Here is a 27112-nt window from a genome sequence, read left to right as displayed (position 1 = left end):
GCCACCCTGCCAACAATCAAGACACTGCAGAACCAGCCGGCGTGTGAGACGAGGCCTCTGGCGGGCGGCATCAACGATTTGGCTGTACTGCGGCAGAACATTTTGCACTTAATTTTGGAGCTCGTAAACCTCATGAGTCATAGGGGTGACATTTCTACGTGGAGAATGTTGCCAACTAAAATAAGGAGTCGTACAATGCAATGCTAATGTTACAATGTTCCTAGAAAGTTACACACAGAGAGGAGAAACACCCTTGTTTTAATGACCCCCCCCCCTAGTTCTACTAAAGACCTTGCTTTCAACCAGAGGGCAATCTGAGAAGGACATCCAGCAGCAACATGGCCGCCGCTGGCATGGAGGAGACGAGGAGCCCTGGAGAGCCTGTTATCTTATCCAGGGGATAGGAAATCCACGGGGAGGAGGAAGAGGGAGGGCATATCGGAAGTGCAGTGTAAACAGACTCCTTTTTTAATCATCTCGGCTCACGTTTTGAACTGCTGGGACACTTTGATGTGCTCCCTCAGCTCCCCCTCCACCCTCCCATCCCAGGCACCAGCATCCCTCTGCCCGAGAGCGCCTGGAGATAGTCGTCTCTGTGACTGTTCTAGACTCGGGGAGAGGTGGAGGCCCTCGGCCTCCTGGGATACTGAGGAGGAGAGAGAGAGAGAGTCTGCTAACCGTCTGCTAACAGGGGTGCAGAAGGAAACCGCCCACAGTCTAGAAGTGCCCTGCCCAATTACTCTGTACCTGATGTCTTTGTGGGATCTCACAAAGGTCAACCCGACCTTTCAGGTGTACAAAGCCCACAAGAAACAGCATGAAAAAGAGAAAGGGAATTCTTAAGGGACTAGGCGGAAAGAGAGCCTTTTAAAATCGTTTAGCTTCTTTTAATTGGGCAGAGTGCCCATTGGAGGATTAACTTCAAAAGGTGCGGCAGGCGTAACCTCCTCCTCTCAGCCAGTACAGATGGCTTTCCCCTCAAGTTCAAAGCTATCCCAGAAGCCTTTGCACTTCTCCACTGGCCATTCAGTTTGGCTTTGTTGTGGAAGTGGGAGAGTCTAAATTCCTGGCCACTTGCATTGGTCCAAATAGTACAGGCCAGTGCTGAGTAAGTGTGTGCCTTTGAGGACATGGGTATTTAACCAGAGAGATTAGAGTCTGTGATAAGATATACAGTAGAGAGATTCATGGCAACATGCCCATGACCTGAATACATAAAAAAAAAAAATCTACAAACTCATAAGTTCACCAAATACAAAAGAGAGACCCTCAATAAAGATTGTTGTACGGTTGAAGTCAGAGAAACCACAATATTAGGTATGAATGAATACTACTAGTATGAATAAATACAATGAAGACATGTCTACAACAAAAACGAAAAGCTTCTGCAATCAAGTCATTGAATATGATTACAAGTCATTTTCCTCTCATGCCATATCTTGTTTTTCTATCGTGAAACCGAAACACAGTCAGTCAAGTCAGTGGAACAGCTACCTGTGGCCTACATCAAACGTGGTCAGAGAGGTGTAATTACTCTGGGTTATGAAAACTGGCTGTCATGCTCCACCACGGTTGAGAGAGTCAAATTCAGAGTAGCCCGAGGAGCTGTGAGTCAGACACGCCTGACTGCTCCGAGAGGGAGAGAGAGAGACATGACTACTCTACTGTTGGATACTCAACGGCAGAGGCCTCTTCTGTGCCTGAGCTTTTCATCTCTACTCAGCCCTAAAGTGGCTCAATGTAAACAAGTAAGCCACAAAACAGTTGGATGTGGATCTAATGGATCCCCTATGGTTTTAGGATTCATCTCATTCCTGTTGGTGTGTTCTTAGTGGCCCCCGACAGACTGGAAACGAGTGACATATGAGAAGGAATGTGAGTGGTCAGAGTAAAAGACAAAGAAGAGAGTCCGTAAAAGAGAGAGATGGAAAGAGAAAGAAACAGAGAAAGAGAGGGAAACAGAGAAAGAGAGGGAAACAGAGAGAGAGAGAGAGAGAGAGAGAGAGAGAGAGAGAGAGAGAGAGAGAGAGAGAGAGAGAGAGAGAGAGAGAGAGAGAGCAAAAGCAACACTCCTCCTTTCTAATCTTCATCCCCTGGAAGCCAGGAACAGAAAAAAGATGGAACATAAAGAGTCTTGCACAGGCAATGAGAACCTGTTAGAACAGGCCTGCACAGCAACAAAGGGCATCTGACAGCACAGCGCCCCCTCTGTGCAGTGTGGGTACAGCCTGGGCTGGGGGTCTGAGGACTGTACCACCTCACATTAACACTCCAGATGGAAACCCACTGATCTACTTCAGAGGTGAATAGCCTAGGCTCTACCCTGCAAAACGTCATCCCCAATCTGAAACACGGAAGGGCAAACTATCTCTATAGAGGTGTCTGAATAGCTGGAGGAGATATAAACAGGGATGTTATCATTCATCAGAGAAGTACAGTGCCACCATCCCTTCTGATCTGGCAGAACAGTTACAAAGCACCTGGTACACAACACTTCACACACTCAGAGAAATTATGTCAGCCATCACTTCCACCAGAATTATCAAGGTTGTGCCCATCAGTGGCTTTTCACTATACATGAAGCACACGACTGTCAAGGCCAGATTACAATATTTATAATCTTACTAAAAGAAAAAAGTCTCAGTGTAACCCGAAAAAAAGGAAACATTCATAATGACAAACCCCAACTCACATTAAAATGCATATCAAATCTGTAAGCAAATATAGCACAAATACAGGATACGCTCTTTTACAGTGTACAATAATAATTTTCATAATACTGGAGTTTCCCCATGTAAAGACTGTGTAATTCCTTATCAATTATTGCAGACTGTGGCATCTGGTTAGCCTCCTGCACCTGGTGAGTGAGGACAGACAAGATCCTACAGTACCTCATATCTGTCATCTCTCATTCTTCAGAGACAGTAAATAAATTGACTTAACCTTAATGTCCCAGCATTAATCCACTCGTGAATCAGAGATATGCATACGTGCACTGAAAAGCTTGATTAAAATGGAAAGCTGACAGGATTGTATACATTATACATTCACACCATGTGTGCATGAGTTTACAAGTTCTTTACAAAAATGGATAAAGAACCGTAGCAAGGACATACAAACCATACTGCATGCCTTGTTTTGTTAAGAACAGAGTGATTTGGCAAAACGTGGTAATAAGAACGATCACGGCCATAGGCATTTTGGTGAGAGCCTTAAATAAGGCAGTGGGTGTGTTGCTGGCACGGGCACTCTTCTAATTCATGTTTCTTGAATCATGTTTTATTGACAGGAAGGAAAGTTAGGGTGAATGTAAACAAACTATTCTCAATAAACAGGTAGCCTATCACTTAATGGTTGCAGCGTTTCATAAACTGCTATCACCAGCAAGGTAAAGAGTGCAATATTTAGAGTACATAGTTGGAGTGGCATGCCAGTAAAATGGTTGATCTGAGACTGTTTAGGTTACCCTGGGTTTAAGATATGGTTTGTGATCATGGGTTACGGGACAGTGATCATGAAACTTTAATGGCACCTTACCTGCATCAGTTTCCCCTCCGCATAACCGGCACTTCCTCCAACAAACAGCCCCTCCAGGGTAATGGGCGTCCCGGTGTGCTCATGCTTGAGCAGTGTCACCTTGATGACAGCTCTAGGGGCCGACCGTTCAGACTCCACAGCCGCAGCCAGCTCCAGGCCAGTCTGGCCGAACACCACCTGCAGGGCCGCCATAAGCAGCCACGGCCAGACACCGGCCAGTCGCCGCTGGGGAAGGGTCATTTCCTTGGCGGTAGCGGCGGGCCCCGGCCGTACATTGTGGACTTCAAAGCTTGGCAATTAGGAACCCAATAATTCAGTAATTGATCTGATAACAAAAATCAAGGCTCACTGAATGCCATAATGTCTCATGGGTGAATCCTCTGTAAATTCCTGGTGATTTCCTATCCTGCTTTGAAAGTCTTTTCCATGTAGGCTGTTTTAAACATGACGGCTGTCATATTTGCCAACAGTAGCCTTGGCTACATTTAACGTATAGCCTACAAAATATGCGAAATGTACCAAAATAACGCTGTCAATATAGTTAAAATAAACACATCATACCATAAGTTACATTACGTTAACCGGTGTCACTATTATAAGTTGCTAAACAGTGCATGCAACGAGACGTGAACACATGAAATTGCGTAGCTTGACGTGGACATTGATTTTGCACTCGCTCAAGGGCTTAGGGGTTTGCCTACTTGAAATACAACAGTAGGCTAGGCCGGTCCATTTGCAACGTGTAGGTTATAGTAAACTGTTTAGTCCAGTCGGTTCCAACACGGCTGCTTCTGCTACATCTTCAACTGATGACGTTTAGGATAATCCGCCAAAAACTTCTGCAACAACTTCAATTGGTGAACACGACTCTTTGAAAAACATGAATCACTGCAACATTACAGTCAATAGGCGAATATTCCATGTCGCATTTCAAGAGCAATAGGCGAAATCTCACGAATGACTCCAGATGCAACAAGTTGTCAAAGCACCGTCGCAATTTTCCTGCTTCGTGCGCTCAGTACCGTGAAGAGGCTACACTATATTATCATCACAACGTATCCAGAGAATTCAAAGTGCTGTTGAACTAGATTGGGTTGTATCCTAAATGTTGACATGACTTGATCCCAGTTGGAAAAAAATTGACAAGCGTTTCTTCTATGGGTGCGTTGCAGCACATTTTTGCCAAGCAAATGTCACCAAAAGTTCATAATGTAGCTTTACAGAATATTTAAACATTTAACCAACTAATTTGAACAGTTGCATTAAGCCTACCTGACAGTTCAAAATCACGTGTAATTTTTGTAACCGACAAATCCACATGTCTCGCTCAGTAAAGTCGCTTGCTATCTAAACGTGTTCGCTTCTTGCCTCCCTCTAAAATAGAAATATTTCTCCGGTGTCCCACGTCTAGGTTACAACAATTCTTAATAGAAATTCTCCACCGGTTAACGATAGTGAGAAACGCAACTTTTGTCATAAGGTTACCGAAAAGTCCTTTGAAGTTGAACAAACACAGAATCACTGGTAGCCGGGTCGTTAACAAAAGTGTTGTTGATCTTCATACTAAAGTTAAAAGCGGTTAAGATAGACCATAGACTCCTACAGCAAAGTCACGAAATCTGGATCTCCGAATCTGCCTCCCCTGGGATCTCATTGACTGTCTACCTGCTGACTGCCTGTCACCGAGGGTGGAGCAGCAGAGCGACACTCGTACCAAAGGCCAATGTGGAGCTCCCTCCAGTGGACAATGCACGAGAACAAAATCTTAATGAGGCAAACATGACCCACTTTTGCGAAAAACAAAAACAAACAAACCTTACTGGTTTGATTTTTTTATCACAATAGTTTAAAAAACATACAGGTTTTTAAAATTATGAAAATGTACTCAATGTTAAAATGTTTGCCACATACATTTGGTTTTGATTTTACACTGACAATTGCGATAAAAACTAATTAGTAATCATTGCTTTCCAATTAATTACACGTTTCTTGTATATAATGTATTCATTGATGAAAACTATACATCCAGAATTGTCTGTTACAATGCCATATGTATGCATCTATAAAGTTATAAATAAATAATAAGCTAGAACAAAGAGCTGAACTTGCCTACTATAAGATAGCAGTTTCTATAATAACAGTTTCCTGCCAAACAAACTCCATCTAAATAAAATGTTGCAACAACAAACTGTCCATGTCTGAGAAACTCTCCTTCGTCTGAGCAGAACTGAGAACGTTAGCGAGTCAGGTCAAGATTCCTGCTTACATGCCACTTCAACCAACATGTTGAGATCTAAAATACAAAACAATTAACCATCAATGAACAGTCAAATTAGGACGGGAGAAATACTAAAGCAAACTTTACTGTAGGATAAACTAATGATAATCACTGAAGTTGTGACCTGGGTATTCGTCATGTTGGATAATAAGAAGCTGCACACAGTATGGCCGACCGTTGTTGATTGCTTTACCTGGAGATTTAGTTTGCTTCCTGGTGATACTGCTGTCCTGCATGACACTGGCATCATGCAAACTGTTGGTGACCTCTATGTGTAGGAGCTCTGTTTCCTCCACCTCAGAGCTGCTGAACTCTTCCTCCTGAAGGCACCAAGAACAACAAGTTTGTTTGTTTCGTTTTGATACATTTCTTTTAAGTCTGCTATGCTGCTGTTGTGTTTTGGAGAGTATAGTCTTGTTAATACAGTATGCTTACTTTGTGATAGGCCTCCGCATGGGTTGTCTTGGATTCTAGAGTCAAAGGCTGTGTCTCCACGTCCTCTGGCTCACCTGCAGGGCCACTCACTGTTCCCTGTGGGACATTCCCTGAGACTGCAATAATGATGGGCCCGTGTGGAGTAACTGAGTTGGCCTTGATGACTACCGGCATGGAGCTGGAACTGAGTGAGGTGTCGACGTGTGAGGAGACACAGCTATGGATGGAGCTGACAGGCTGGTCTTCAGATGAGGAGGGAGGCTGGGACTGTTTCTCTGGGGTCTCCACTTTGACCATGTGTATTTTGGGGGATGCTTGCAGTTCATCAACTATCTGGAACACTCTGTCGAGGTTGACATCATTCTTCTTGGTGTCCTGGTTTTCTCCACTTTGCCAGTCCTGGTTTTGGTTGCCCGGATACAAAAAGCCCATAGGACAATTTGGCTAAAAAAAAAAATACAGGTCATCAGTAATAATATCAAAACATAGTAGGCCACAAATTCAATCTTCCAAGTTTGAGGTTTACACCCATGAATTAATTTAGAATTCGACTCCATTTTGCACCAGGAAAATATCCCATCTTTTAACTATTAAGTTATAATACAAACTCAATAGCAGTAGAACAATGTCCTCTGTTTCCTAGTGCAATCTACCTGGTAATAGCTGTAATGAGAGTATGGAGCAGGTGTCTGGTGAGCACTTGTCAGATCATGGTCCATTGGGCTTGGGGGGCAACACTGGCACACTGCTGAAGGACAAACAAATTCACCATTTAGATTCAAACAGAAAGCTAACAAATGCAGAGATAAAGTATGTTATAATAACCACCAAATATTTCTATGATGGATTACCAGGAGAGTAGAATCCAGGTCGATACTGTGGATGATGGGGGATGAAACTATTGAACTTCTGTCCAGGGTTAACAAGGCCTTGTGCACCTTGCTGAATGTGCACAGTGGCTGGGTTTGACTGCACACCACAGGATGTGTCTGTAGGAAAACGGTGGATGACAGATATTGGGATTCCCTTGTCAGTGTAGAAGGTTGTAGGAGTTGGAGCATCACCATGGCCCATGATCCAGCCACGTGGGGGGACTGGGGTTCTGTTGTACTCCTTCATGGGCTGAGATCTGCTTGGATGATATGGGTGAGGAGGTGCACGCTGGGCCTGTCCAACAAATGCAGAGCCTGAGGAAACATTGAGATAAGGCGGAATTATTGTCAACAACTTTCTTAAATAGGATGAAACATGAACATCACAGACCTGATTGCCAATGTAGATGTACCTCTTTTCACCACTTTGAGTCTGTCTTCAACATCACCATTTGCCACGAGTCGTCGAAAGCGATTTGGTGGCCGACAGTTCACCTCAAGGCCAGCTTCCATTTTTGCTTTGTTACTACTTGTAAGTCGCTTCAGATTCACAAGCAGTTCAGGATGGCATTGCTTGAAGTTTTGGTTGTGGAAGTGATGTTGGATTCCCTCTGTTGAAGAATTGCCATCACTCTGCTTCTCCCCTGATCCAATCACCTTTCTAAACCCATAAAGATTCAGTTGGCGGATGAAGCTTGTGAAGTTGGTCGTTTTGAAAAGATCCAGGGTTTCAAATGTGTTCTTCTGGGGGGACAGCAGCTCAGCTTCAAACTGCTGTTGGTTAATTATCACACTTTCACCGCTGGGATCCCAACGAATGGAAGAGTTCTGGGGGTTGTTCACAAGACGCCACAGTTTTGCGGGGAAGTTGTTGGGGTTTATCGGTATAGTAAGGAGTGCCTCTTCCAGGTCCATATTTTCACCTGGGAAGAGGGACGGATTCGTTACTCTAACCAAGGATATTCTTGTCTATCATTATTGGATTGCTACTAGTAGTTCTATTGTTAAAAATAAATCAGATGAGGACGTTCCTCGCCAACGGGTGAGGACAGACGAGCCAACCGTTTTTAGACTTATACCAAGGTTGACTCTAGCTCCGTCAACCTTAGTTTAGGTCTAAAAAGCTAGCAGCTTTTTAGCAGTACAAACTAGCTTGCTAGCTGTACTGTAGGCTAGCTATTGGATACTGTACTGTAACTGTTCACTTTGTGATCAAATGGCTGGCTAGCTAGCCTATCCTACTAATCTGAACCATTTGTTTAACCTTAATTAAAATTATTTCTAAACATTCAACAAAATAACTTCCGGAAAATTGAAAACCTTGTTTTTTACTGCGTCTCTTTCTTCGTCTTAGAACCGTTGGAAGTATTCCCGAACCGTTGGAGCGCGTTCCCACATAATCAATGAGTTCAAATTCCAGAAAAAACTTCATTCTCGAGCGAGTTGATGAACATAAATTTGTTCTCGAGCTGTAGAGAAGTCGACTCACTCGTCTGGATTTAGCCTTTCTACAAAATTCCAACAAGGGATTCAAGAAGTAATAGAACAACTTGCTGTGGAAGACAGTGACCTTAAAAAGCTAAATGAGATGCACAGGTTAAAGAATTAGAACGTTCATCATCAAAACGGCGCAACAGCAAATTAGCTTTCAAATATTCATATCACCAGCATTTCCCTTTTTATTGTATTTTATTAATATTTATATTTTTATTAAAATGTTCCTTCTTGTGACAGTACTAGGAAATAATGGCTTATATAAATACAACAAACGCGTGTAATGGTCATTACAAGAGTAATATATACATAATAAACAAACAATAATGTGTCACTTATGTGGTTGATACATTACAAATGGCCCTTAGTTAAAAGTAAAAAAATATCTTAGTTATTTAGTACTTTTATTTATATAATAAATAAGTCATATCATAGACTCAGTAGGTAAGAAAATCATTAATTCTACCTGCATATATGTATTGACAGACTGTCTAAAATGGCTTTATTTCATAGCTGGGGGAAAGAGTAAATAGATTTGAATAACTCTGTTTACAGAACTATGAATATTTGGCTTCTCTAGCGGTAACCCTCTGCTCCTGCGTGCGGTTTTACGTAAAGCGTAAGTCAGTGACGTATATATGTTGCACCGGAAATTCTTCGTGCAGTCTGGTGCAGTTTACAAGGCAAAAAATACATTGAATCAGGTACGTGGCTAGCGTTAGCTACGTATCCTATACCTAGTTTTGTCTTAAGTACACAAAATGGCGTTGGAAACGGTTCCAAAAGACCTCCGCCATCAGCGGGCTTGTCTTCTATGCTCTCTTGTGAAGGTACTAGTACCACCTAAAGTATTATTGTTATTAATATTGACTTTAATCATGCAAGTATTAGCTAAATGCTAGCTACCTAAGCCTCAGACCTTATGCCAGGAGCCTCTGCCATAAAGACATGATATCAGCATGCATTTAAATCATTTTTTAGTTGACCATATACGTAATTATGGAGCTACACAAATAGTTGATCAGTAATTATGTATAGCTAGTTAACTAAAAGGAAATGTCTTGTCTGAACAGCTGACGTTCTATGTTAGCAAAGCTAACAGCAGTGTTTCCCTTTCTTGCAACAACAGACCATTGATCAGTTTGAATACGATGGTTGTGACAACTGCGAGTCATATCTTCAGATGAAGGGGAACCGTGAGATGGTGTACGAGTGCACAAGCTCCTCGTTTGATGGGTATGATCACTATCTTTTTGCATTTTAACACATGGCAGGCTTGCATTATGTTATGATCGTTTAACATACAGGCTAGCTAGGAGATTTATAACAACGTGCCTGTCCTTAAATTGTAAACATTCTCTCTGTCTCTTTATAGAGTAATCGCCATGATGAGTCCCGAAGACAGTTGGGTGGCTAAATGGCAGAGAATAAGTAAACTGTCTTAATCCTAGCAATGCATTTCTACCATCTAAAGTAGCAAATTGGCAAATTGCAATAGCAATGGCCCATTGTCACAACCCACAATTTTTCTAGGGTTCCTTAAATTCCAAATTGGATCAGGAAAAATTGCTTAACTAATATTGGTGCTTTCCCAAGGTAATTTTAAACCTGGCGTGTATGCTGTTACAGTAACAGGACGTCTACCTCCAGGTACGTCCATCCTAATGCCTTTTATAATTGGTTGAAAACAGCTATTTTTATATTTCTTATCGAGATTCATAATTCTCTCTCCTTGCAGGTGTGGTGAGAGAGCTGAAAAGCAGAGGGGTGATCTACAAATCCAGAGACACAGCTGTCAAGACCTGAGCCTAACCTGTACCTGCCTACGGAAACAGCCAACAATCAGCTTGACGTCACACTGCTACACTGTCACTCAACGACACCATTCTTTTCCATATACTTTAGACCATGTTGGGACTGAATTGTGGATCAAAAGCAAATGTTTTAGCTTGCTGAAATTGAAAGCATTGAAAGTCAGGGCTCATGTACAAATTTGGTGTGAAATAACTTTCTTACTTTGTTTTGAAAAGTGTACAAACATCAGTGGCTGGTGGGGATTGTTGTTCAGACATTGGTTTATTTGGGTTATGTTGTTGGTGTAATTTGTTAAGTATGGTTTATTGAATGAAATACAACTTTTTCTAATAAAAATGTCAGGGATTTATTTCAAAATTTATTTTTACAGTGGTTCCACAAGTCTACCACTTGATTGCGCTGTGACACCAGTTGTGAAATGCAACAAATGCATTTAAGTGAAACGCATTGAAGAGAAACGCCTTTGGGTGACAACCATGAGCCATGAAATCACAACATAGTTACAATCATATCCTGTATGTGGGTGGATTGAACATCCTTTGTAATACTTAAGCTACATCCATTTGACAATTGTTGAACGTAACTGACATTTTTCACCTAAGAGTAGAAAGCCTGGTGTTTAGATTGCTTTGCAGGTGAGCAAGAACAACTTATTCGGGCAGGATGGGTATAGCTCAGATGTAGAGCATGACTGCAGAGCTAGAGGTTGCAGGTTCAATTGTATGTGCTTTGGATAAAAGCAGGAGCTAAATGAATACACATACATGGTGCATTTCAATAGACTCTGGGGACATGCAAATGGTAGGCATAAGAATCATGAAAAGGAGGTGTAAATTGTAATGTGAAACATACCTTTCCAACACTCACTTGCAATGTTGTATGATGATAGTGAGTTCAATGATACTGAATGGAAGACTTGATTTCTGATGATTTAGTGACTGCTGTCAAGTTAAGATTCTACACAGTTGTTTTTAAGGTCTGGTTTGATTCTATTTTCACAAAATCATCAGGTACTCAATTTACATGTTGACATCCTGAGAACTTTGAAGAGCAAATAGGGACAGGCTTTTCCCATGTGCTGCAGTGTAAAAAAAAAACCTGTCTGAGGTGTTACCTTGCTGACAGACATGGCTTATCTTCAAATGCAACTCCATGCCAATGTCATATGAACCCAATGAACACAATATCTGTGACATTTCCTTCACTCAAAAGCCATTTTTTCAGAATATTGCATTCTTCAGTGGGTGTGATACATTAGTTATATGAAGCAGTATTTACACTAAGGCTCGACCTACAGTACCCGATAATACTCTCGCATGATCATGTTACATCTTCTTCACAATGGAAGTGTATTCATACTAACTACAGTAACAAAAACGATGTCTTGTGAAGTCGTGCTTTTAACGTTTCGTTATTGAATGCACACCAGAAAACTTTTGGAGAAACAGTCCCAAGTGGGCCGGAACAGTTGACAGTCAAATGAGATAAATGTGTTTGATGAACCACCAGTCTTAGTCGACTTCCTGTGGTTTCACTTCAGCCTCCATACTGTGCCACTATGGCAAGAGGAGGGGGTAGGTGAGTCTTAGTTACATCAACTCTAAGAACTAAGAACACGCATCTATCTCATGAAGAACAACACGTCAAATAATATCTGCTAAACAGTCAAGTCTGGTTTCAACTTGTTCCTCAACTATATTTGTAAACCCATTTTGATCAGTCATTCAATGATGGCAGTGGGTGGTTCTATATGTATCTGCACAGTAAGAACAAAACTAGTGAACCAGCTATCTGTATCTCACGGCTAACCACAGGTTCTGTGACAGAGGTTTGGTGCTGTCAGCCCCGCCTTGTGGTTGTGACTGTGACTCGTGCTTTAACTCCAGCACAGAACATCACACACTCTGTGTCTGCAGATTGTACTGTTCTTTGTCTGATCTCACAAGGATGCACAGGCCTGCATAGCCAGGTCTCATTGGTGGCTGCCATGCTTGGTTTTGCCCTTATTTGGACATGTCTGTGGTGCTACTAATGTTTAAAATTGATATATTGCATATCAATCTGATTCCTGGTTGATAACAACTAGTATCCAGGCTTCATCCTGGCTCATATTTTCGTGACACTGTGGTCACAGAGAGATTAAACTAGAAGTTACAACATCCCGGGTTTTCAACATGTCGTCAACATGATGACTACTGGCTAAAGTTTATGCTATTCTTCCAACAATTGGCACGCATTCTACAGTGGATGGGAACAGTGATGAGATGGTGACATGGAGACGACACCACAGCAAAGACCATTCCAAATGTTTCAACAGCACCTCAGAAACATGCACTTAAGCGCTCGTGACAGTGTTTCATAATGTCAGAGGGAACTTCCTCCCTCTCGGGCGTTGTGAGAGCGGCGACAGAACTGAGCCAGTGGGGGTTTTCTGCAGCCATGTTGCTATGGTGAAATGTCCTCAGCAAGGCTCCTCATTAAGTATTTCAACCAAAATGTGCAGATCCAATTTTGGAACATTGCAAAACAATCAAGTGTTAGTTCATGCATTGAACACATTGTGAGCGATTGTGTATAAATAGAATTATCGATGCCATTAAAGTGTCTATTTGGTTGGAAAGAGACGTATGCCGTGGATGAAGGTGGGGCCAGAGAGTGTCCCAGTGGCAGGGTGTGTGGTTTGGTGTCGACACTCTGCCTGAGCAGCGTGAGAAGGCCTGGGGGAGCAGAGGCAGGGAGGGGAAATGGCTGCTGGCCCAGATAAGGTCTATCTCAGGGGACGGCGTGCCCTCTGGAAGGCCTCCCTGGCATGGTGCTCATCACGGCCACTGATCACTTCCTAAAAGGCTCTCACGTGGACACCGCAACACTGGCAGGGTCCTGCCACCCGCCCACACACACACACACACACACTCTCTCGCTATACTGTATCAAGTATGTTTTACTGCCTTCATTTCTATTTGTGCGTATGGTAGTATACTGGACCCGAAGATCGTCCAACCAACTGCTTTTGTGCGTTCGATGGTCACGTTTGAAGTTTCTGCTGCAAAGTTGTGGAACAGCCTTTATATATTAGGTCCTCTACTTGTAGCAAACAATTTTAATCCCACCTTAAGGCCTATCTTTTTTTCTTTAGCATTTGAGTCTGGAATTGGGTAGGAATTTTTGTTTATGTTTGTCATGTCCTATAAATATGTCTAACTGGTTTTATGTTTTGACTGTACAGCACTTTGGTCGACATATGTTGTTTTTAAATGTGCTTTATAAATAAATTTGACTTGACTACTGTATGTAGGGTGCAGTATACATTACTCCGCCCAATGTCCCTCAAGGCATCCGTGACAGGCTGTTTCCCTCATTTCTCTCACCCATTAACCTACCTAGTTCTCTTGAGGGATGGATTTCATGGGAGAAAATCAAGGCAGTGTAAATGCGTCTCCCTTTTCAACAGACATTAGTAGTCACAATCACAAGGGCAGAACATGCTTTTCGCAAAATTACACATTTGGGAAGATGTATTTATTTGAATAAATGTATTTATACTGACACCCTGAATCTGTGGTATTTCTACTTCCTCTCCAGAACAGAAGTGACATTTAAGCCTTTGCAAATGTGTCTGTACATGATTTCCTAAACATACACGAGGGAGAAATTGGAAAAAAGAGTGAGAGAAGAGGGATGCATTAAAAAAGGTGCGTAAAACAAATGTAGACCGTTTTAAATATGAGCACACGGAACAATGGTCTGGGAACAGTTTACAACTACAACACACGCAAAGTCTGCTCAAATGTTTTCAAAAGTCAATGATGATGTGACCAGGAGCAAAGGATCAAGTAAGATCTTAGTGAGCTGTCAGGCGGTTATATGACCTTGATACCGCCAATATTATATTGATTTCAAATATTCAAAGATTCCAAAGCACCACATCACGTAATTTGATGTCATCACAAAAACACTTCCAACAATAACAACCAGTTTGACTGTTGCACCGGAGAGAATGTTTTAAAGTTGTACAGGGGGAATTGAAACTTCTCTGGCCTTTCAGCCGTGAAATGAGAACTGTGCACGGGCCCATGGAAACACGTGTGAGACTCAGGGAGACAAACTGAACATAATCCAAATGTCATCAGACTACCGTTTACAGGTGTGGGACTCTCATACTGTTTCATTGCATTAGTGTAGGCACACCTTGTGATCAGTCCTTTGAAAAGTACAATGGTGCAGTCTAAATCAACGAAGCCTTTAAAACTAAAAGTTTGAGTGTGGCCTACTGTGTTCCAGCCCTCCCCCACTTCCTCCCTCTCTTGCTCTTTCTTTCTGAGTTGTGGAGTATGTCGACACCGGATGAAAAGAAAATGTATGCGGCTGTTTTAAGTTTTGTGATGTCTTGAGAATTGTGCACTGAGATTATAAGTCTCACTGGATAATTATATTGAGGAAAATGTGTAGTAACCAGTCATGCAGTGCCACATTAAAAATAACTGACTTTCATCCTTCAAAATATACATCTGTTATTCTAATAACATGAACCATTAATTTGAATCTTATTTAGTATGCGATGTACATATTAAAGTAACCTGAAAGGAAACTAAGTATGAGCTCATGAAGGCCTCAACACAGGAAATAACATGAGGTTATTCTCCAACAGGTACTTCCTGAACAAGTTTTATCAGACCCACTATCTAGCTTGTGTGCTGCAAGAAGTAAAAACTTCCAATACAAGTTAAACTGAGTCAATAACCTATGAAGTAACATGTGTTATCTTAAGCTGTGTAGAAACTACCCACTTCTGCATATTGTTTGCTGGAAGTACATGCATAGCAAAGGTGTCACCTGCTATGCATGTACCCTCAGCAACAATAAACTCCAGACAAATACATAACTGCCATATCTCTTCTCCTCAATCCTCATCAGAATTGCTGAAGTCCTCTGCATTACAATGTCACAAAGCTTCAGAAAATAGTATTCACAGCTACACATATATTTGGTGCAACCTGGTTGCAATAAACCCCCGAACAGAGAACAGGAGAGGTACGTGGAGGTGGTTCTAAGATGCAGAGTGGGGCATGTGCAGACGAGGACAGAACAGGCGCCTTCTAGAACCTCACTCTTGTTGTGGAACATTCTCCACCTGTTGAATTCAGACAAAGGTGGAACCAAGAGACAAAAAGTTGATACAACCACGTGTTATCAAGACGTCTTATACTGAGCAGAGTGACTCCATAACCCCAACACTATGTCTCTGAGGCATGGATCCTGAACCCAATTATATTTAAATATATATCTAAATGGTCTCTGACAAGAACTATACTCTGGTAGATGAGTTCTCAGTTCTAATAGGCGTGGTGTCTTGCATCTGCAGGAGTGAGAGAATTTCCCGGAAGCAGAAGAGAGCGTCGGTGACTGTTAGACCTCTTCCTGTGGTTCAGCCCACGTGATCTGGGGCTCCACGGTTAAAAGGGACACAACTTCTTCTTCTTCTTCATCCACCTCTTGGACATGGAGAAGAAGACATCGAAGGCAACAAAAACTAAGTTCTTAGCTCTTCAGAAAAAAATACTCTTGTTGGTGAGGTACAGTATGGATATTTAATTGTATATTTTTTATCGCATTATTTTGTATTTGGGATTACATTTGTAAAACTAATATTCATGATGTAATTTTTTTTCTCAATAAAATGTAAGCTATGGTTATTTATCCATTTAGTGTAATATATGGCACTTTTAAAACATTTTGTCACAACAAAAAAGGCTAATTCTGCAGTCATTTCATGGTAATTACAACCATTTTGCTGACTTGAATAATGCAGTTTTAATTCTGGCATATGTTGGTTGTTTTGTATTTTTTTATGGGTTTCAGTTTCAAATAAATTCAAAGTAGATTAAGTTTGATCCAACTTTTATTTAAATTTCAAAGAAAATTGTTCCTAACGAGTAAAATGTCTGAATAAAAGCTTACTCACGCCAGACAAAATGGCTGCCGTAAGACAGTGCTTTTTTCTTGTTCTGATAAATGATATAGAAATAAGGAGTTGGAGGCATTGGGTGGGGTAGACTGGGCTGGGTATATTCTCTACTACAACCTCCACTATGATTTTCATGAAGTTCTTTGGAGATCCATGCAGAAGAATGGATGTGTCTGTGTAATGTGTAAGTCTACCTCCACATGCAAGGACATTATTTCTCATTAGCAGTCAAATATTCCTCTAAACTTAAAGCATAGAGCATATTGTTGTAGAACTGTTCTGTAGTGATGCATACAATGAAAAACAAACAACTTCTGTAAGTGTCTGTCCATGTCTGGCTGAGCTTAATGCAGTTATGGACGCCAGCAGGGGCAGGTGCAAAGAAGAAGAACAAAGACAAGAAGAGGACTTTGGGATGTACAGTGCAGTCATCCATAAAGTAGAAAGCACTACTAAACTCCTCGCCACAGTGTAGTGTTTCCTACTTTATGGATGAGTGTACTGTTGGCTACGGTGAAAGGAGCAGCGATCATGGCGCGGAGACACTCAGGAAATCAGAAAAAGGGGAACCTGCTTTGTTCCACGTGGCGGTGCACAGCTCAGAGTGTCTCCACAGTTCACATGGGCGGTGCACACCAACGAACAAAGACAGACTCCTCGGGCCTTTCGTTTTCCCTCAGCGGGCCAGAGAGGTTTCCTTCTTATATGGTTATAATGACGTGCATTTGATTAGGATGTATTGGCTGTTTGAAATGAATAAAGAATTTTCGATTTGAAATGATAGTGTTTCTGTTTTTCAATGAATTCTACACCCAAATATGATTTTAGACAGATAGGAACAGTGGTAAGTAACTACAAGACAAGGAACATCACTTAAGATTTCTGTGAAAATAGACTTTATTCCTGTAAAAAGATCCATATTGAAAGAAACTGCCACAACGTCAACAAGTCTGTGCCCTATCTCTGATATTCCTCTTCAACCAACACTGCCTTGACATGCAAAAAGACATCTGAAAAACAATATAAACAAACACATATTTACAGGTGAACTTCCAAAATGGGTAATAAAAACCTTATTATACAAAAAGCACATCTTCCACTTGGTTTTAGAAGACTGCATACAGGTCAGGAAAGACAGAAAAAAAAATCCTTCTCTGTATGAAAATACCGTACTTCTTATCAAAGTCCCATCAGCAACCTACCGAACACTGTGCATTATATACAGACATAAACTCCTAAACACACCACGCTCCATACTTGGCTTACCACTGCATTCACAGTCAGACTACCGAAATATATCCAAGTAGAACTATAAATACATAAATATTACAATAAATTAATAAGGCAGAATATGGGTACACATCATTATGCATGCAGTCGATAAAAGTCATGTAAACAACACATTAAGACTAAACAAGGTCTTGTAAGGCTAAATAATATCAACTTGCCTAAAATGCTTCCTAAAGGTTCAGGTCGTTTTGAAGTAGCAGAGCTGGACTAGGGGACAGTCTCATTGGACAGGGGTACTACCTACCTACGGTGAGTGATAAGTGTAGCAGCCTTCTTACTACAGAGCAGGGTAGGGAACAGCAGTGCATTAAAGGCCATGAGGACATACGAATAGACTACATTTCGGCAACTTCAAAGTACCTCCTCTGACATTACGACCTGTGCTACCTCGTTCCTGGTTCTGTGCAGCCCTGTAAAAACACCATCTAACACATTCAAGCCAGTCCTTTCTTCATTGGCATGTTCCACTAATCATTAGGGTCCCTTCAACAACAATGACAGAACTAGATGGTACAAAAATAAAATAGTTCCCCCTCACCCCCCCCCCCGCCCCCCTTCCCCCCAAAAAGAAAAGATTCAAAATAACAAATAAACCAAATTTGCCTCCAACATATACTGTCAGGTGTGCTTTGACTCCACCTCCATGACAGGGGCTATTGAAAGGAGCCAGCAGACTGTCACATATAACAAATACACTACCTCTTTCACATTACACATTCATCATCACTTGACTGTTCACCACTGAACACAACCCTGGTGCTCTTGCTGACTTGGTAACAGGCAAAGCACCAAAGATTTTGGCAAGTATCTTATCCTGCAGTTTAGACAGCCACAGCTAAGACAACATGGCTCATTACACAACTAACAGACTTGAGTAAAAACCTGAGAAATCATTTAACCCAATTATAGCCCAAGAGTAATGAAACTAAACTAAATCAAACAAACAAAACAATGTCAGGACAAACATATTGCAGTAAGAAAGGACCTTTCTCATTAGGATACCACACTCAGAAACCACTGCATATATACACAGTGTCTTTGCCTACTGTGTAAGACAGAAAAACTACAGTGCTTGTGTTGTCAAAAACTACATTACCAGAGTGGTCTAAGCGGTCAAGAACCAATACTTGTGTTAAGTTTGAGTGACTTGTCCCCTAACCCTACAGTACTCCTAAAACGGAGGCTGAGACTGCAGCAGCAGACAGGCTGATGGACATAAGGACTCCAGACTGACCCAATAACACCAGCAGAGAGACATGGAACCATGGGCTTCTTTTGTTATCCTTCCTGGCGCACGCATACACACACACACACACATGTGCACACACACACACAACATCCAGGCCTGTCCAGTGCCAGAGTCATGACCATGAGTTCCGTGTCATCGTCTGAAAAAAAAAAAGGCATTTCCAAGCTTCAGTGTCGGCAGTCTGCAGACATCCTCTGCCCACAAACACCTCCGCAGGCCCCTGGCTCCCTCCTCCATCCACACCCAGAAACACTGCACTGACCAGGGCGCCTCTCCACCTGCAGCCCCTTCACATGTAGGGCCATCTCAGCTGCAGCGAGCCACTAAGGACTTCCTGCTCTGACACCACAGCATGCAACACCCGCCCGACCAAAACTAACACTCCGGATTTGGACAGACTGACAGTTTGTACAGTTAACTAACTGCAATTGTACACATTCGCAAATTGCCCAGTTTGTACACTTAGTCGGCATTAAAACACAACTGTAATATAATAATAGAATGCTTCTCACAACCGACCGAAAAAAAAACGTTTGAAATCTAATTAGAATCGATCAGGTTGCTGCTCTACTGCAGGTAGATCTACACAGAGTGAGAACACCAGAAACAGACTCACTTTCCCGTCTCACGGCCGCACCATGACCCTGGAATGAGCCTCACCGCACTGACCCACCAGTTCGTCCAGGTGTAGCATCTCCAAATCACTTCAGTGTCACATCCCTCGAGGCAAATCCTTCAGAGATTACTTTGAGATTAAGTCTAAACCTCAAAAGAGTGAACTACTGGTTAATACTTAATCAGGGGATATTTGGAGGCAGACTGTGAGAGAGCGGGGAGTTCAAATACGGCCACATGCAAATGAACATGCTGACGCTACAGCGTTGTGTTGGCCATAGAGCTGAATATACGCATCATATCTGGACAGCTGGGCTAGGAAGTGTTATACAGAGCTTTATAGGTGTGTTAAGGTCTATATATGTCCTAGTGATGTGTTAGTTCAATGCTAACATCTGAGACGAACGACAAACATGGAAAAGTGCTTTCAAACTGGAACTGTCATCCCAGCTCTCATTCCTTCTTGCTGGAGGAGCCCAGCTTTCTAAACAGCTTTTTCCCTTTGGAGAAGAAACTTTTCTTCTTCTTGCCCGGTGGGGAGGAGTCTGTTTGTGCGGGGGGGTCAGGGGGGGAGGAGCTTGTGACCTGCCTGGGGGCGGGGACGTGGGCGGGGGCGTGGGCAGGGTGTGGTGCTGGTGACGGCTCAACCTCTGCTGCTGGCTCCAGGACGGTGCGCTGGGAGAGGGCCAGCCCTGCCTGGGGCTGCACGGCCTCATCTGGGCCCGTGGCCCGTGGGTCCAGCTGCTCCACGGAGGTGATCGCGCTCACCTGGAGGAGGGCCGACACCGTGGATGAGAATATGACGCTACATAATCATGCACTTTACACTTAACATCAGTACTATACTAAACTTATCTAGCCAACCATACCCCTCAAGTGGCACACTGTCCAACTCAACTTACAGAGAATAAGTTTATGTACCAACACGACACCTAAACTGATTCAACGAAGTATCAAAACCTAGAGAGGACACTCACTACTCTCACTATGTACACAAAGCTCTACTGAATGTTTACATGTTAGGAGATTGAGGACACATGAGGACCACAGGAGCATGAATGCAGGGAGATCTCAGGACAGACAGACAGAACAGGCCCATATCAACACCATCTCTGGGGCTGGTCTCCTACGCTGGGCAGGAACCTAGGGAGCTAGCATGGAGGGAGGGAGGGAGGGAGGGGGGAGGGAGGGAGGGAGGGAGGGGGGAGGGAGGGAGGGGGGAGGAAGGGAGGGAGGGGAGGAGTTGGAGGAGGGCGTTCAGGCTCTTGTCTGGGGCTGCTTCCCTGACAGGAGGAACACTTACGCTCAAGTCTTAAAGTGCACAGATCGTTTTTGCTTCTGCACAAGGCCATGCAGGAGACAGAGGGGCAAGAAAATAAAACAGGGAAATTATATAGACAATACAAAAAGACAACAATCAAACAACAAAAAGATAGATATGGAAAAAAGATCGCTGTGTCAAGTCAGTAACACGGACATGAAAGAAGTCAAATGTGAAGTCGTGCGACAAACATCATTTAGCCTTCGGCCACAAGGCAGTGGCCATGTGGCCGCAAGGTCAGTCTTCCCTGTGTCACGATATAGGGGACACAGGGAGAGGTACGGGGGGGGGGGTTTCACCTGGGAGTCTCTCCTGGTGGCTGCCGCAGGCCCCTCTGCCGGGGGTCCCCCCCCGGCCCCCTCCTCCCCCGTCTCCGGCACGGCCTGCAGGAAGTTGGACGGCACCAGGCCCTTCTGTCCGTTCAGGTCTCCCTGGAAACCACCCAAACACGCATGTTAGCAGCAGCAGCCTGACAAGACAGTCAGTCAAGACAGTCCACCAGATAACTAATCCACTCACGTAAAAGAAGCCATCGTCATCCATGTCTCCGAATACATAGATGATGTCTCCTGCACTGAAGGTCAACTCAGCCTGCAGGGGTCAGCAGGGAAAAGAACACAAATAAGACAAGAGGGTGCAAGACGATTAGTAGAATATATCAGTACGAGTCAGATATTTGTCAACATCATCGGTGATGACCTAAATCTACTGTTTGCTGTTGATAAGGGCAGGCTCTCACCTCTACGTCGGTGTTGGGTGAGCTCTCTCGAGGGTCGTAATCAAAGATGGCCACCATCCTGCGAGGGCCCGGTTCTGGGTTGCCCGTGGCAACAGCAGATTGGCTGGGATCTGTCAAACACACAGTGGACTGCAGTGAGGGTTTGTGTGGACCAGGCCAGTGACTCGAGTGTGGCGCACAGCTTATCGGCATGCAGGTTATTTCCAGTTAGCATCACGCTGCGCTGGGCCAGCTTCACACAACGGAGGTGTCAGAATAAGGGGTGACAGAGAGTTAACAGATGAACATCACAAGTTTGTTAAGTGACCAGTTAGTACATTTCTCAGCAAGCACTACAGAGAATGTACAGTACATGTCCTATTCCAGTCATCCCAAATCAGGAAGAGAAACAGACGTCCATGCCGGGGGCCATGTCGTCAGGGGCTAGCGAGGAGCGAGCAGGAGGAAGTGTGTTTCGAGAACATCGCCAGTCTCTGACTCGCCTGTGGCCATGAGGAAGTTAGAGGACGAGGCAGAGCTCACACGATGAGGACACACAGTAGAGGACCAGGTGAAGGGCATGCAGGGGGCCGAGGGAATCCGGAGCATTGATCTGAGGCATGCTGGAGGGAGGCGGAGGGGCGGTGGGGGGGTCGTGCTGGGGGGAGGGGGGATGGACCAACCTTGGCTGGAAGAGTCTAAGCTCTCCTCCCACTGTGCTGCAGACTCCACTAGGGGACGGGAGGGAGCGGGGGGAGTGGAGAGAGGAGGAGCAAGTTAACACACTTCACCCTGGGTCTACCAGCCACACCACTGAGGGATCAAACCAAACGTAGAGACCACCAGGGCCCAGGCAGCCCTGGGCTCCATGAGGCATCACACAGGACCACACACAGGGCACAGATGGAGGAGATCAGAGGGGAGGCCTTCCTGACTCTAGGGTATGCCTGTCACTGGAAGGCAACAGTGTCATAATAGCAAGCCACTAACAAGTTCCCCAAGGCAGGTTACCTGGGCTTACAGGATCCCGGCAAATTAACTTTCCATTCAAACTACTATTAAGTACAAGTAGGTTATATGAAATACAGCTGATATTAAATGTAACCACTAGGTTATATGGAATCTAGCTGTCATGAAATGTAACCATGTTCCTAACCCTAATCTTAACCCTAACCATTAAACGTTATAGCTTGTGTGATATGGTGACAGTAACACGCTTCATTAAGAATCCCCTCTGGTCACTAAGCAACAGGGAGAGAGAGAGAGAGCGTGCGTGTGAGAGGTAGAGAGAGTGGGGGAGAGGAGGGAGGAGGAGGAGAGAGAGAGAGGCACAGAAACAGCCAGCAGCAGGAGCCAGACACACCTTTCTTGGATCGTCGCGGTTTCGGCGGTGGGACAGGGCGACGGGGAAGCTGTGCGTGAGAGCGAGTGCCTTTATGGAGTTTTAACAGGACACCAACATTTGTAACCAAAAATAAAAAGAACAAAAACAAAACACAGAGACGCAAAAATGGAGAAGAAGTAGACCACACAAAGACAGAATGAGAAGGCCGCAAAACAAGCGCTGGAGAACCCAACCGATACCCCGCACACACAGCAGGGAGACAAAGTGGAAGTGAAAGGGTTAAAACATCTGCAAGGATCATTCCGGTGAGAAAGCTGAAGGTTGAAGCATAATGTCGACTCAGTCAGGGGGAGCAGGGTGCTAGTATTGTGTCATACTCAACCACAGAGGTTCTATGGGGCTTAGCTCACAAATTGACACTCTTGACTAAAGTTTGGCACTTCTTTGAAAGGAGTTGCATGCCACAGTAGCGGTGAAAAACTGAGCTGATCAGGCGGAGGTCTCCAGGTGAACATGATGTCCTGAAGCTGAAATACAAGCAGGTGACAGACGAACCATGAAAGCACGCAAAGCATCTCAAAGGAGTGCCGGGGGAGGCTTGTCTCTGTCTGGGGAAACGTGTGGTTTCAGCCCTCGCGTTGCCAACTAATTCCCTCCTTTACTGATATTGTGGAAAGGTGTCATTTCTTCACCAAATGTGTCCCGTAATAAGGGTATGCTGTCGTTTTCACTTACTTTCACTTCACACAACATGGGAGACAATGGGGAATTTATGAACCAAAACCACAAAAGAAACACCTGTTGAGAGTTTCAAAAGTCCCCAGCCGACAACATGGATAAAGGCCACAGGGCTGACATTTAACAGAAATGCTTGTCTCTGTCTAGTTTGATGGCGGTGGAAGATCTATTGTGATTGGCTGGTGATGGGTGATTGGCGGGCTGACGTACCTATCTTCTCCATGGAGGCGTCGGTGGCCAGGAAGCCCTGCTGAAGCAGCTGCTCTCTGGTCTCCTCGTCCTCCACCTGGATCTCAGACACCATGTTGCACGGCACGTAACCTAGACGACCTCCAGACTCGCCCCGGTAGAACCCATCTGAATCCTTGTCCCCGTACACCTGGGCCAGGGTGGAGAGATGTCACATGTGGGGTTATATACTAATGACAACAATGCATTCATTTAGCTTTTATCCATAGCAACATACGGAGGGGGATTTGAACCTGCGACCTCCAGATCTACAGTCAGGTGCTCTACCAATGCTAGACCCATCAGTACTCGACCCTAATCAGTAAAGGCAGCAGTGTTGAAGGTGCAGGGCTGAAGGCAGCAGTGTTGAAGGTGCAGGGCTGAAGGCAGCAGTGTTGAAGGTGCAGGGCTGAAGGCAGCAGTGTTGAAGGTGCAGGGCTGAAGGCAGCAGTGTTGAAGGTGCAGGGCTGAAGGCAGCAGTGTTGAAGGTGCAGGGCTGAAGGCAGCAGTGTTGAAGGTGCAGGGCTGAAGGCAGCAGTGTTGAAGGTGCAGGGCTGAAGGCAGCAGTGTTGAAGGTGCAGGGCTGAAGGCAGCAGTGTTGAAGGTGCAGGGCTGAAGGCAGCAGTGTTGAAGGTGCAGGGCTGAAGGCAGCAGTGTTGAAGGTGCAGGGCTGAAGGCAGCAGTGTTGAAGGTGCAGGGCTGAAGGCAGCAGTGTTGAAGGTGCAGGGCTGAAGGCAGCAGTGTTGAAGGTGCAGGGCTGAAGGCAGCAGTGTTGAAGGTGCAGGGCTGCCTACCTTGATGATCTGTCCCTCTCGGAACGGCAGCTCCTCCTCGGCGGCGTCCGTGTTGGGCGACATGGCGGCCGGGTCGTAGGGGAAGAGGGCCACGAAGACACGAACCTCGCTGTCTCCGACCGGTCTGCCGGACTCCACACTCTCTGCACACACAAACACACACAAAACATTGAATTGACCCATCTGAAGTGCACAAAACCCATCTGTTTGGTCTATATGCGCAGGTCAGAAATGCTAGGTTAGGATGGCGTGTGACATGCTGAAGCCCCCCCCCCCCCTCCCCCCACGCTGTCATGGCGACCACCACACACGTTCTTAAGTGAGGTAATCAAGCTCAAGCGCTGATCCTAAGTCTGCCTGAGCAGATTGAGAAACGTGCACTCATGTTGATGATCCCCAGCTCTCCTGCACTACGCTGTTGTCCAGTAAGTCCATTAAATGACCTCTTAAAACACACACACACATTCACACTCAGAGCGCTATCCTCTACTGCACGGGTATGTTTGATTCGAATCCCAAGAGCATGTCCTACATGGGAAACACCACGAGACGGGACACAAAACATCTGGTCTGGGTTCCTGTACGCTGCCCTGAGAGTGGGAAAGCATTTCCAGCACCACGGCGCTGGGCATGGCGTTCACTCCGGCCTGTACAGTGAGAGTGAATAAGCTGCCGTGGCAACGTGTAAGCTGCAGCAGTGAGACGTAGTCTATCTCATTAGGAAGGATCAGTCTATCTGTAGCAACAGTCATGGACGGAGAAGACGGCACACTTTCATATCCTCAGTGGTTATCTCTTGAGATACGAGACTCGCTTCTCCCTGGGCTCTTCCTGCCTGCGTGCGCCGGCGTGGGGTTGGTGTCAGCGCGTGTGTGTGTGTGTACCGTGCATGCATGCCTCACATTCGTCAGTCGCAAACCCGGAATAGCCGAGTTCTACATGTGATGTGTTCAACAAGAGCACGTGTGAGATTCACAGACAGAGAGAGAGAAGAGAGAGGGGGGAAAAGGGAGGGGGAACCTGGAGCGACCAACAGAGGGAGAGATGAAGGGAGAGATGAAGGGAGAGATGGAGGGAGAGATGGAGGGAGAGATGAAGGGAGAGATGGAGGGAGAGATGGAGGGAGAGATGGAGGGAGAGATGGAGGGGGAGATGGAGGGAGAGATGGAGGGGGAGATGGAGGGAGAGATGGAGGGGGAGATGGAGGGAGAGATGGAGGGAGAGATGGAGGGGGAGATGGAGGGAGAGATGGAGGGGGAGATGGAGGGAGAGATGGAGGGAGAGAGAGTAGAACACAGCTATGCTCCCCCAGGGAGCCTGGTTTCACTGCCGGCTAATCTAGGTTACTATTTTCATTGCTGTCACTTCCTCCTGTCTCATGTCATGACAAGCCATGTTGGGTTAAGCCAGTTCTGAGCTTAGCTCTTTCTCTCTCCCTCTCTCTCTCTCTCCTTTAACCCCTAACCAGCTCCTGTTGTGTCCATCCCCTCCCCCCTCCCCCCTCCCCCCTCCCGCAGGGCGATAATCTGACTGTCGACGTGTAGGACGGGGGGGAGAGGATGCACTGGCGTACAGATATAAATATGTTGGAAAAAGAGAGCGATAAAAAGATAGAGAGATGGATAGAAAGAAGAGAGATGGAGAAAACAAATGGGGGAGAACTGAAAGTCTGACCTTTTATCTTCCTGGCTACAGAGCGTGCCAGTTTAGGGGAGAGCTCTGTCGGGCCTCCCCCCCACGGAGCCCCAGCCTCCTGCCCCGGATCTCGGCCTCCCTCCTGGGGGACACACACAAGACGGTCAGAGGCACACACACACACATACACAGCTACACACAACACTCACACACTACAGGGGAAAAGGACACCTGCAAACTCTCAAAGAGCAAACATGGATGTTATGCAACTCTGTCTATGGAGGCGCCCGTCATGACATCATGCTGCCATGGGAAACCAGCAGACCCCGAGAGGTTTTTCATCCACAGATGTGGACTGACATGCCGTGTGCATTCTGACGTCACACAAGCAGCACAGGATAGCAGCTCTACGCACTTCCTCTTGTGAATGGAAGCCATTACAGGGCAGGAGACAGACAGAGGGACTGGAGGAGGGTTGGGTCAGGTTCTGGTGGGTTTGGGGCAGGGGTGGCTCTGTGGGGGAGGAGCTGTCCAACTGAGGGAGTCTTCTGGGAGCAGGAGAACAGGAGGACTACACAGATGCCAGGAGAGGAGAGGGGATCCAAATGCAGCCACAAGGGAAAAAAACGGGTAACCTTTTGCATCCATCCAGCCTCTCTTTTAGCCATGTGGCTGAAGGCCCTATGACAGTGCAGCTGAGGCTACAGGCCTGGTCTGTTAACAAGGCCCTGGTCCAGGTACAGGCCTGGTCTGTTAACAAGGCCCTGGTCCAGGTACAGGCCT

At 45.0% G+C, this 27112-nt stretch overlaps 4 protein-coding genes across 7 annotated transcripts in view; 1 reads left to right on the top strand and 3 right to left on the bottom strand.

The window, feature by feature from the left end:
• Positions 1–5195, bottom strand: part of LOC134039313 (E3 ubiquitin-protein ligase RNF43) — a 64739-nt gene extending 59544 nt beyond the window's left edge. The window contains exon 1 of the mRNA XM_062485110.1: positions 3538–5195. Coding sequence (XP_062341094.1) covers positions 3538–3777 — 240 coding nt within the window. The 5' untranslated portion in view covers positions 3778–5195. The remainder of the gene's footprint in view (positions 1–3537) is intronic.
• Positions 5196–5371: 176 nt separating this feature from the next.
• On the bottom strand, positions 5372–8764 carry hsf5 (heat shock transcription factor family member 5). Of its 3 annotated transcripts, none has more exons than XM_062485582.1 (7): positions 8443–8764; positions 7536–8045; positions 7102–7437; positions 6904–6995; positions 6251–6694; positions 6009–6135; positions 5372–5830 (listed from the first exon to the last, which is right to left on the bottom strand). In XM_062485582.1, exons 1-7 carry the CDS (start codon positions 8552–8554, stop codon positions 5787–5789), a joined length of 1665 nt encoding a protein of 554 aa, XP_062341566.1. In that variant the 5' UTR covers positions 8555–8764; the 3' UTR covers positions 5372–5786. The 3 variants fall into 3 exon arrangements, with proteins under 3 accessions (XP_062341566.1, XP_062341567.1, XP_062341565.1); XM_062485583.1 differs by having other exon boundaries at positions 6904–6998; positions 8455–8764; XM_062485581.1 differs by having other exon boundaries at positions 6904–6998; positions 8443–8763.
• A 474-nt stretch (positions 8765–9238) lies between these two features.
• On the top strand, positions 9239–10780 carry supt4h1 (SPT4 homolog, DSIF elongation factor subunit). 2 transcript variants are annotated; one of them, XM_062485335.1, is made up of 5 exons: positions 9252–9446; positions 9746–9852; positions 9992–10047; positions 10213–10266; positions 10355–10780. In XM_062485335.1, exons 1-5 carry the CDS (start codon positions 9378–9380, stop codon positions 10420–10422), a joined length of 354 nt encoding a protein of 117 aa, XP_062341319.1. In that variant the 5' UTR covers positions 9252–9377; the 3' UTR covers positions 10423–10780. The 2 variants fall into 2 exon arrangements, with proteins under 2 accessions (XP_062341320.1, XP_062341319.1); XM_062485336.1 differs by lacking the exon at positions 10213–10266 and having other exon boundaries at positions 9239–9446.
• A 6490-nt stretch (positions 10781–17270) lies between these two features.
• Positions 17271–27112, bottom strand: part of LOC134039237 (peripheral-type benzodiazepine receptor-associated protein 1-like) — a 61093-nt gene continuing 51251 nt past the window's right edge. Inside the window, 7 exon segments of the mRNA XM_062484948.1 lie at positions 17271–20318; positions 21171–21302; positions 21391–21462; positions 21611–21720; positions 23883–24051; positions 24695–24837; positions 26369–26471. Coding sequence (XP_062340932.1) covers positions 20004–20318; positions 21171–21302; positions 21391–21462; positions 21611–21720; positions 23883–24051; positions 24695–24837; positions 26369–26471 — 1044 coding nt within the window. The 3' untranslated portion in view covers positions 17271–20003.

Source organism: Osmerus eperlanus, chromosome 19 (assembly GCF_963692335.1).
Source record: "Osmerus eperlanus chromosome 19, fOsmEpe2.1, whole genome shotgun sequence".
Classification (NCBI taxonomy): domain Eukaryota; kingdom Metazoa; phylum Chordata; class Actinopteri; order Osmeriformes; family Osmeridae; genus Osmerus; species Osmerus eperlanus.
Note: the sequence above shows the minus strand (reverse complement) of the source record. Positions and strands in the feature narration are given on the sequence as shown.

Coding starts and splice junctions, on each gene's coding strand:
- hsf5 (XM_062485581.1), bottom strand. CDS start 8,554: ATGAAGTTTTTTCTGGAATTTGAACTCATTGATTATGTGGGAACGCGC. Junction 6,136..6,250: donor ATGCGGAGGCCTATCACAAA/GTAAGCATACTG, acceptor TGGTGCCTTCAG/GAGGAAGAGTTCAGCAGCTC. Junction 5,831..6,008: donor GAAGCAAACTAAATCTCCAG/GTAAAGCAATCA, acceptor TTTGTATTTTAG/ATCTCAACATGTTGGTTGAA.
- supt4h1 (XM_062485335.1), top strand. CDS start 9,378: ATGGCGTTGGAAACGGTTCCAAAAGACCTCCGCCATCAGCGGGCTTGT. Junction 9,447..9,745: donor TTCTATGCTCTCTTGTGAAG/GTACTAGTACCA, acceptor TTGCAACAACAG/ACCATTGATCAGTTTGAATA. Junction 10,267..10,354: donor AACAGGACGTCTACCTCCAG/GTACGTCCATCC, acceptor CTCTCCTTGCAG/GTGTGGTGAGAGAGCTGAAA.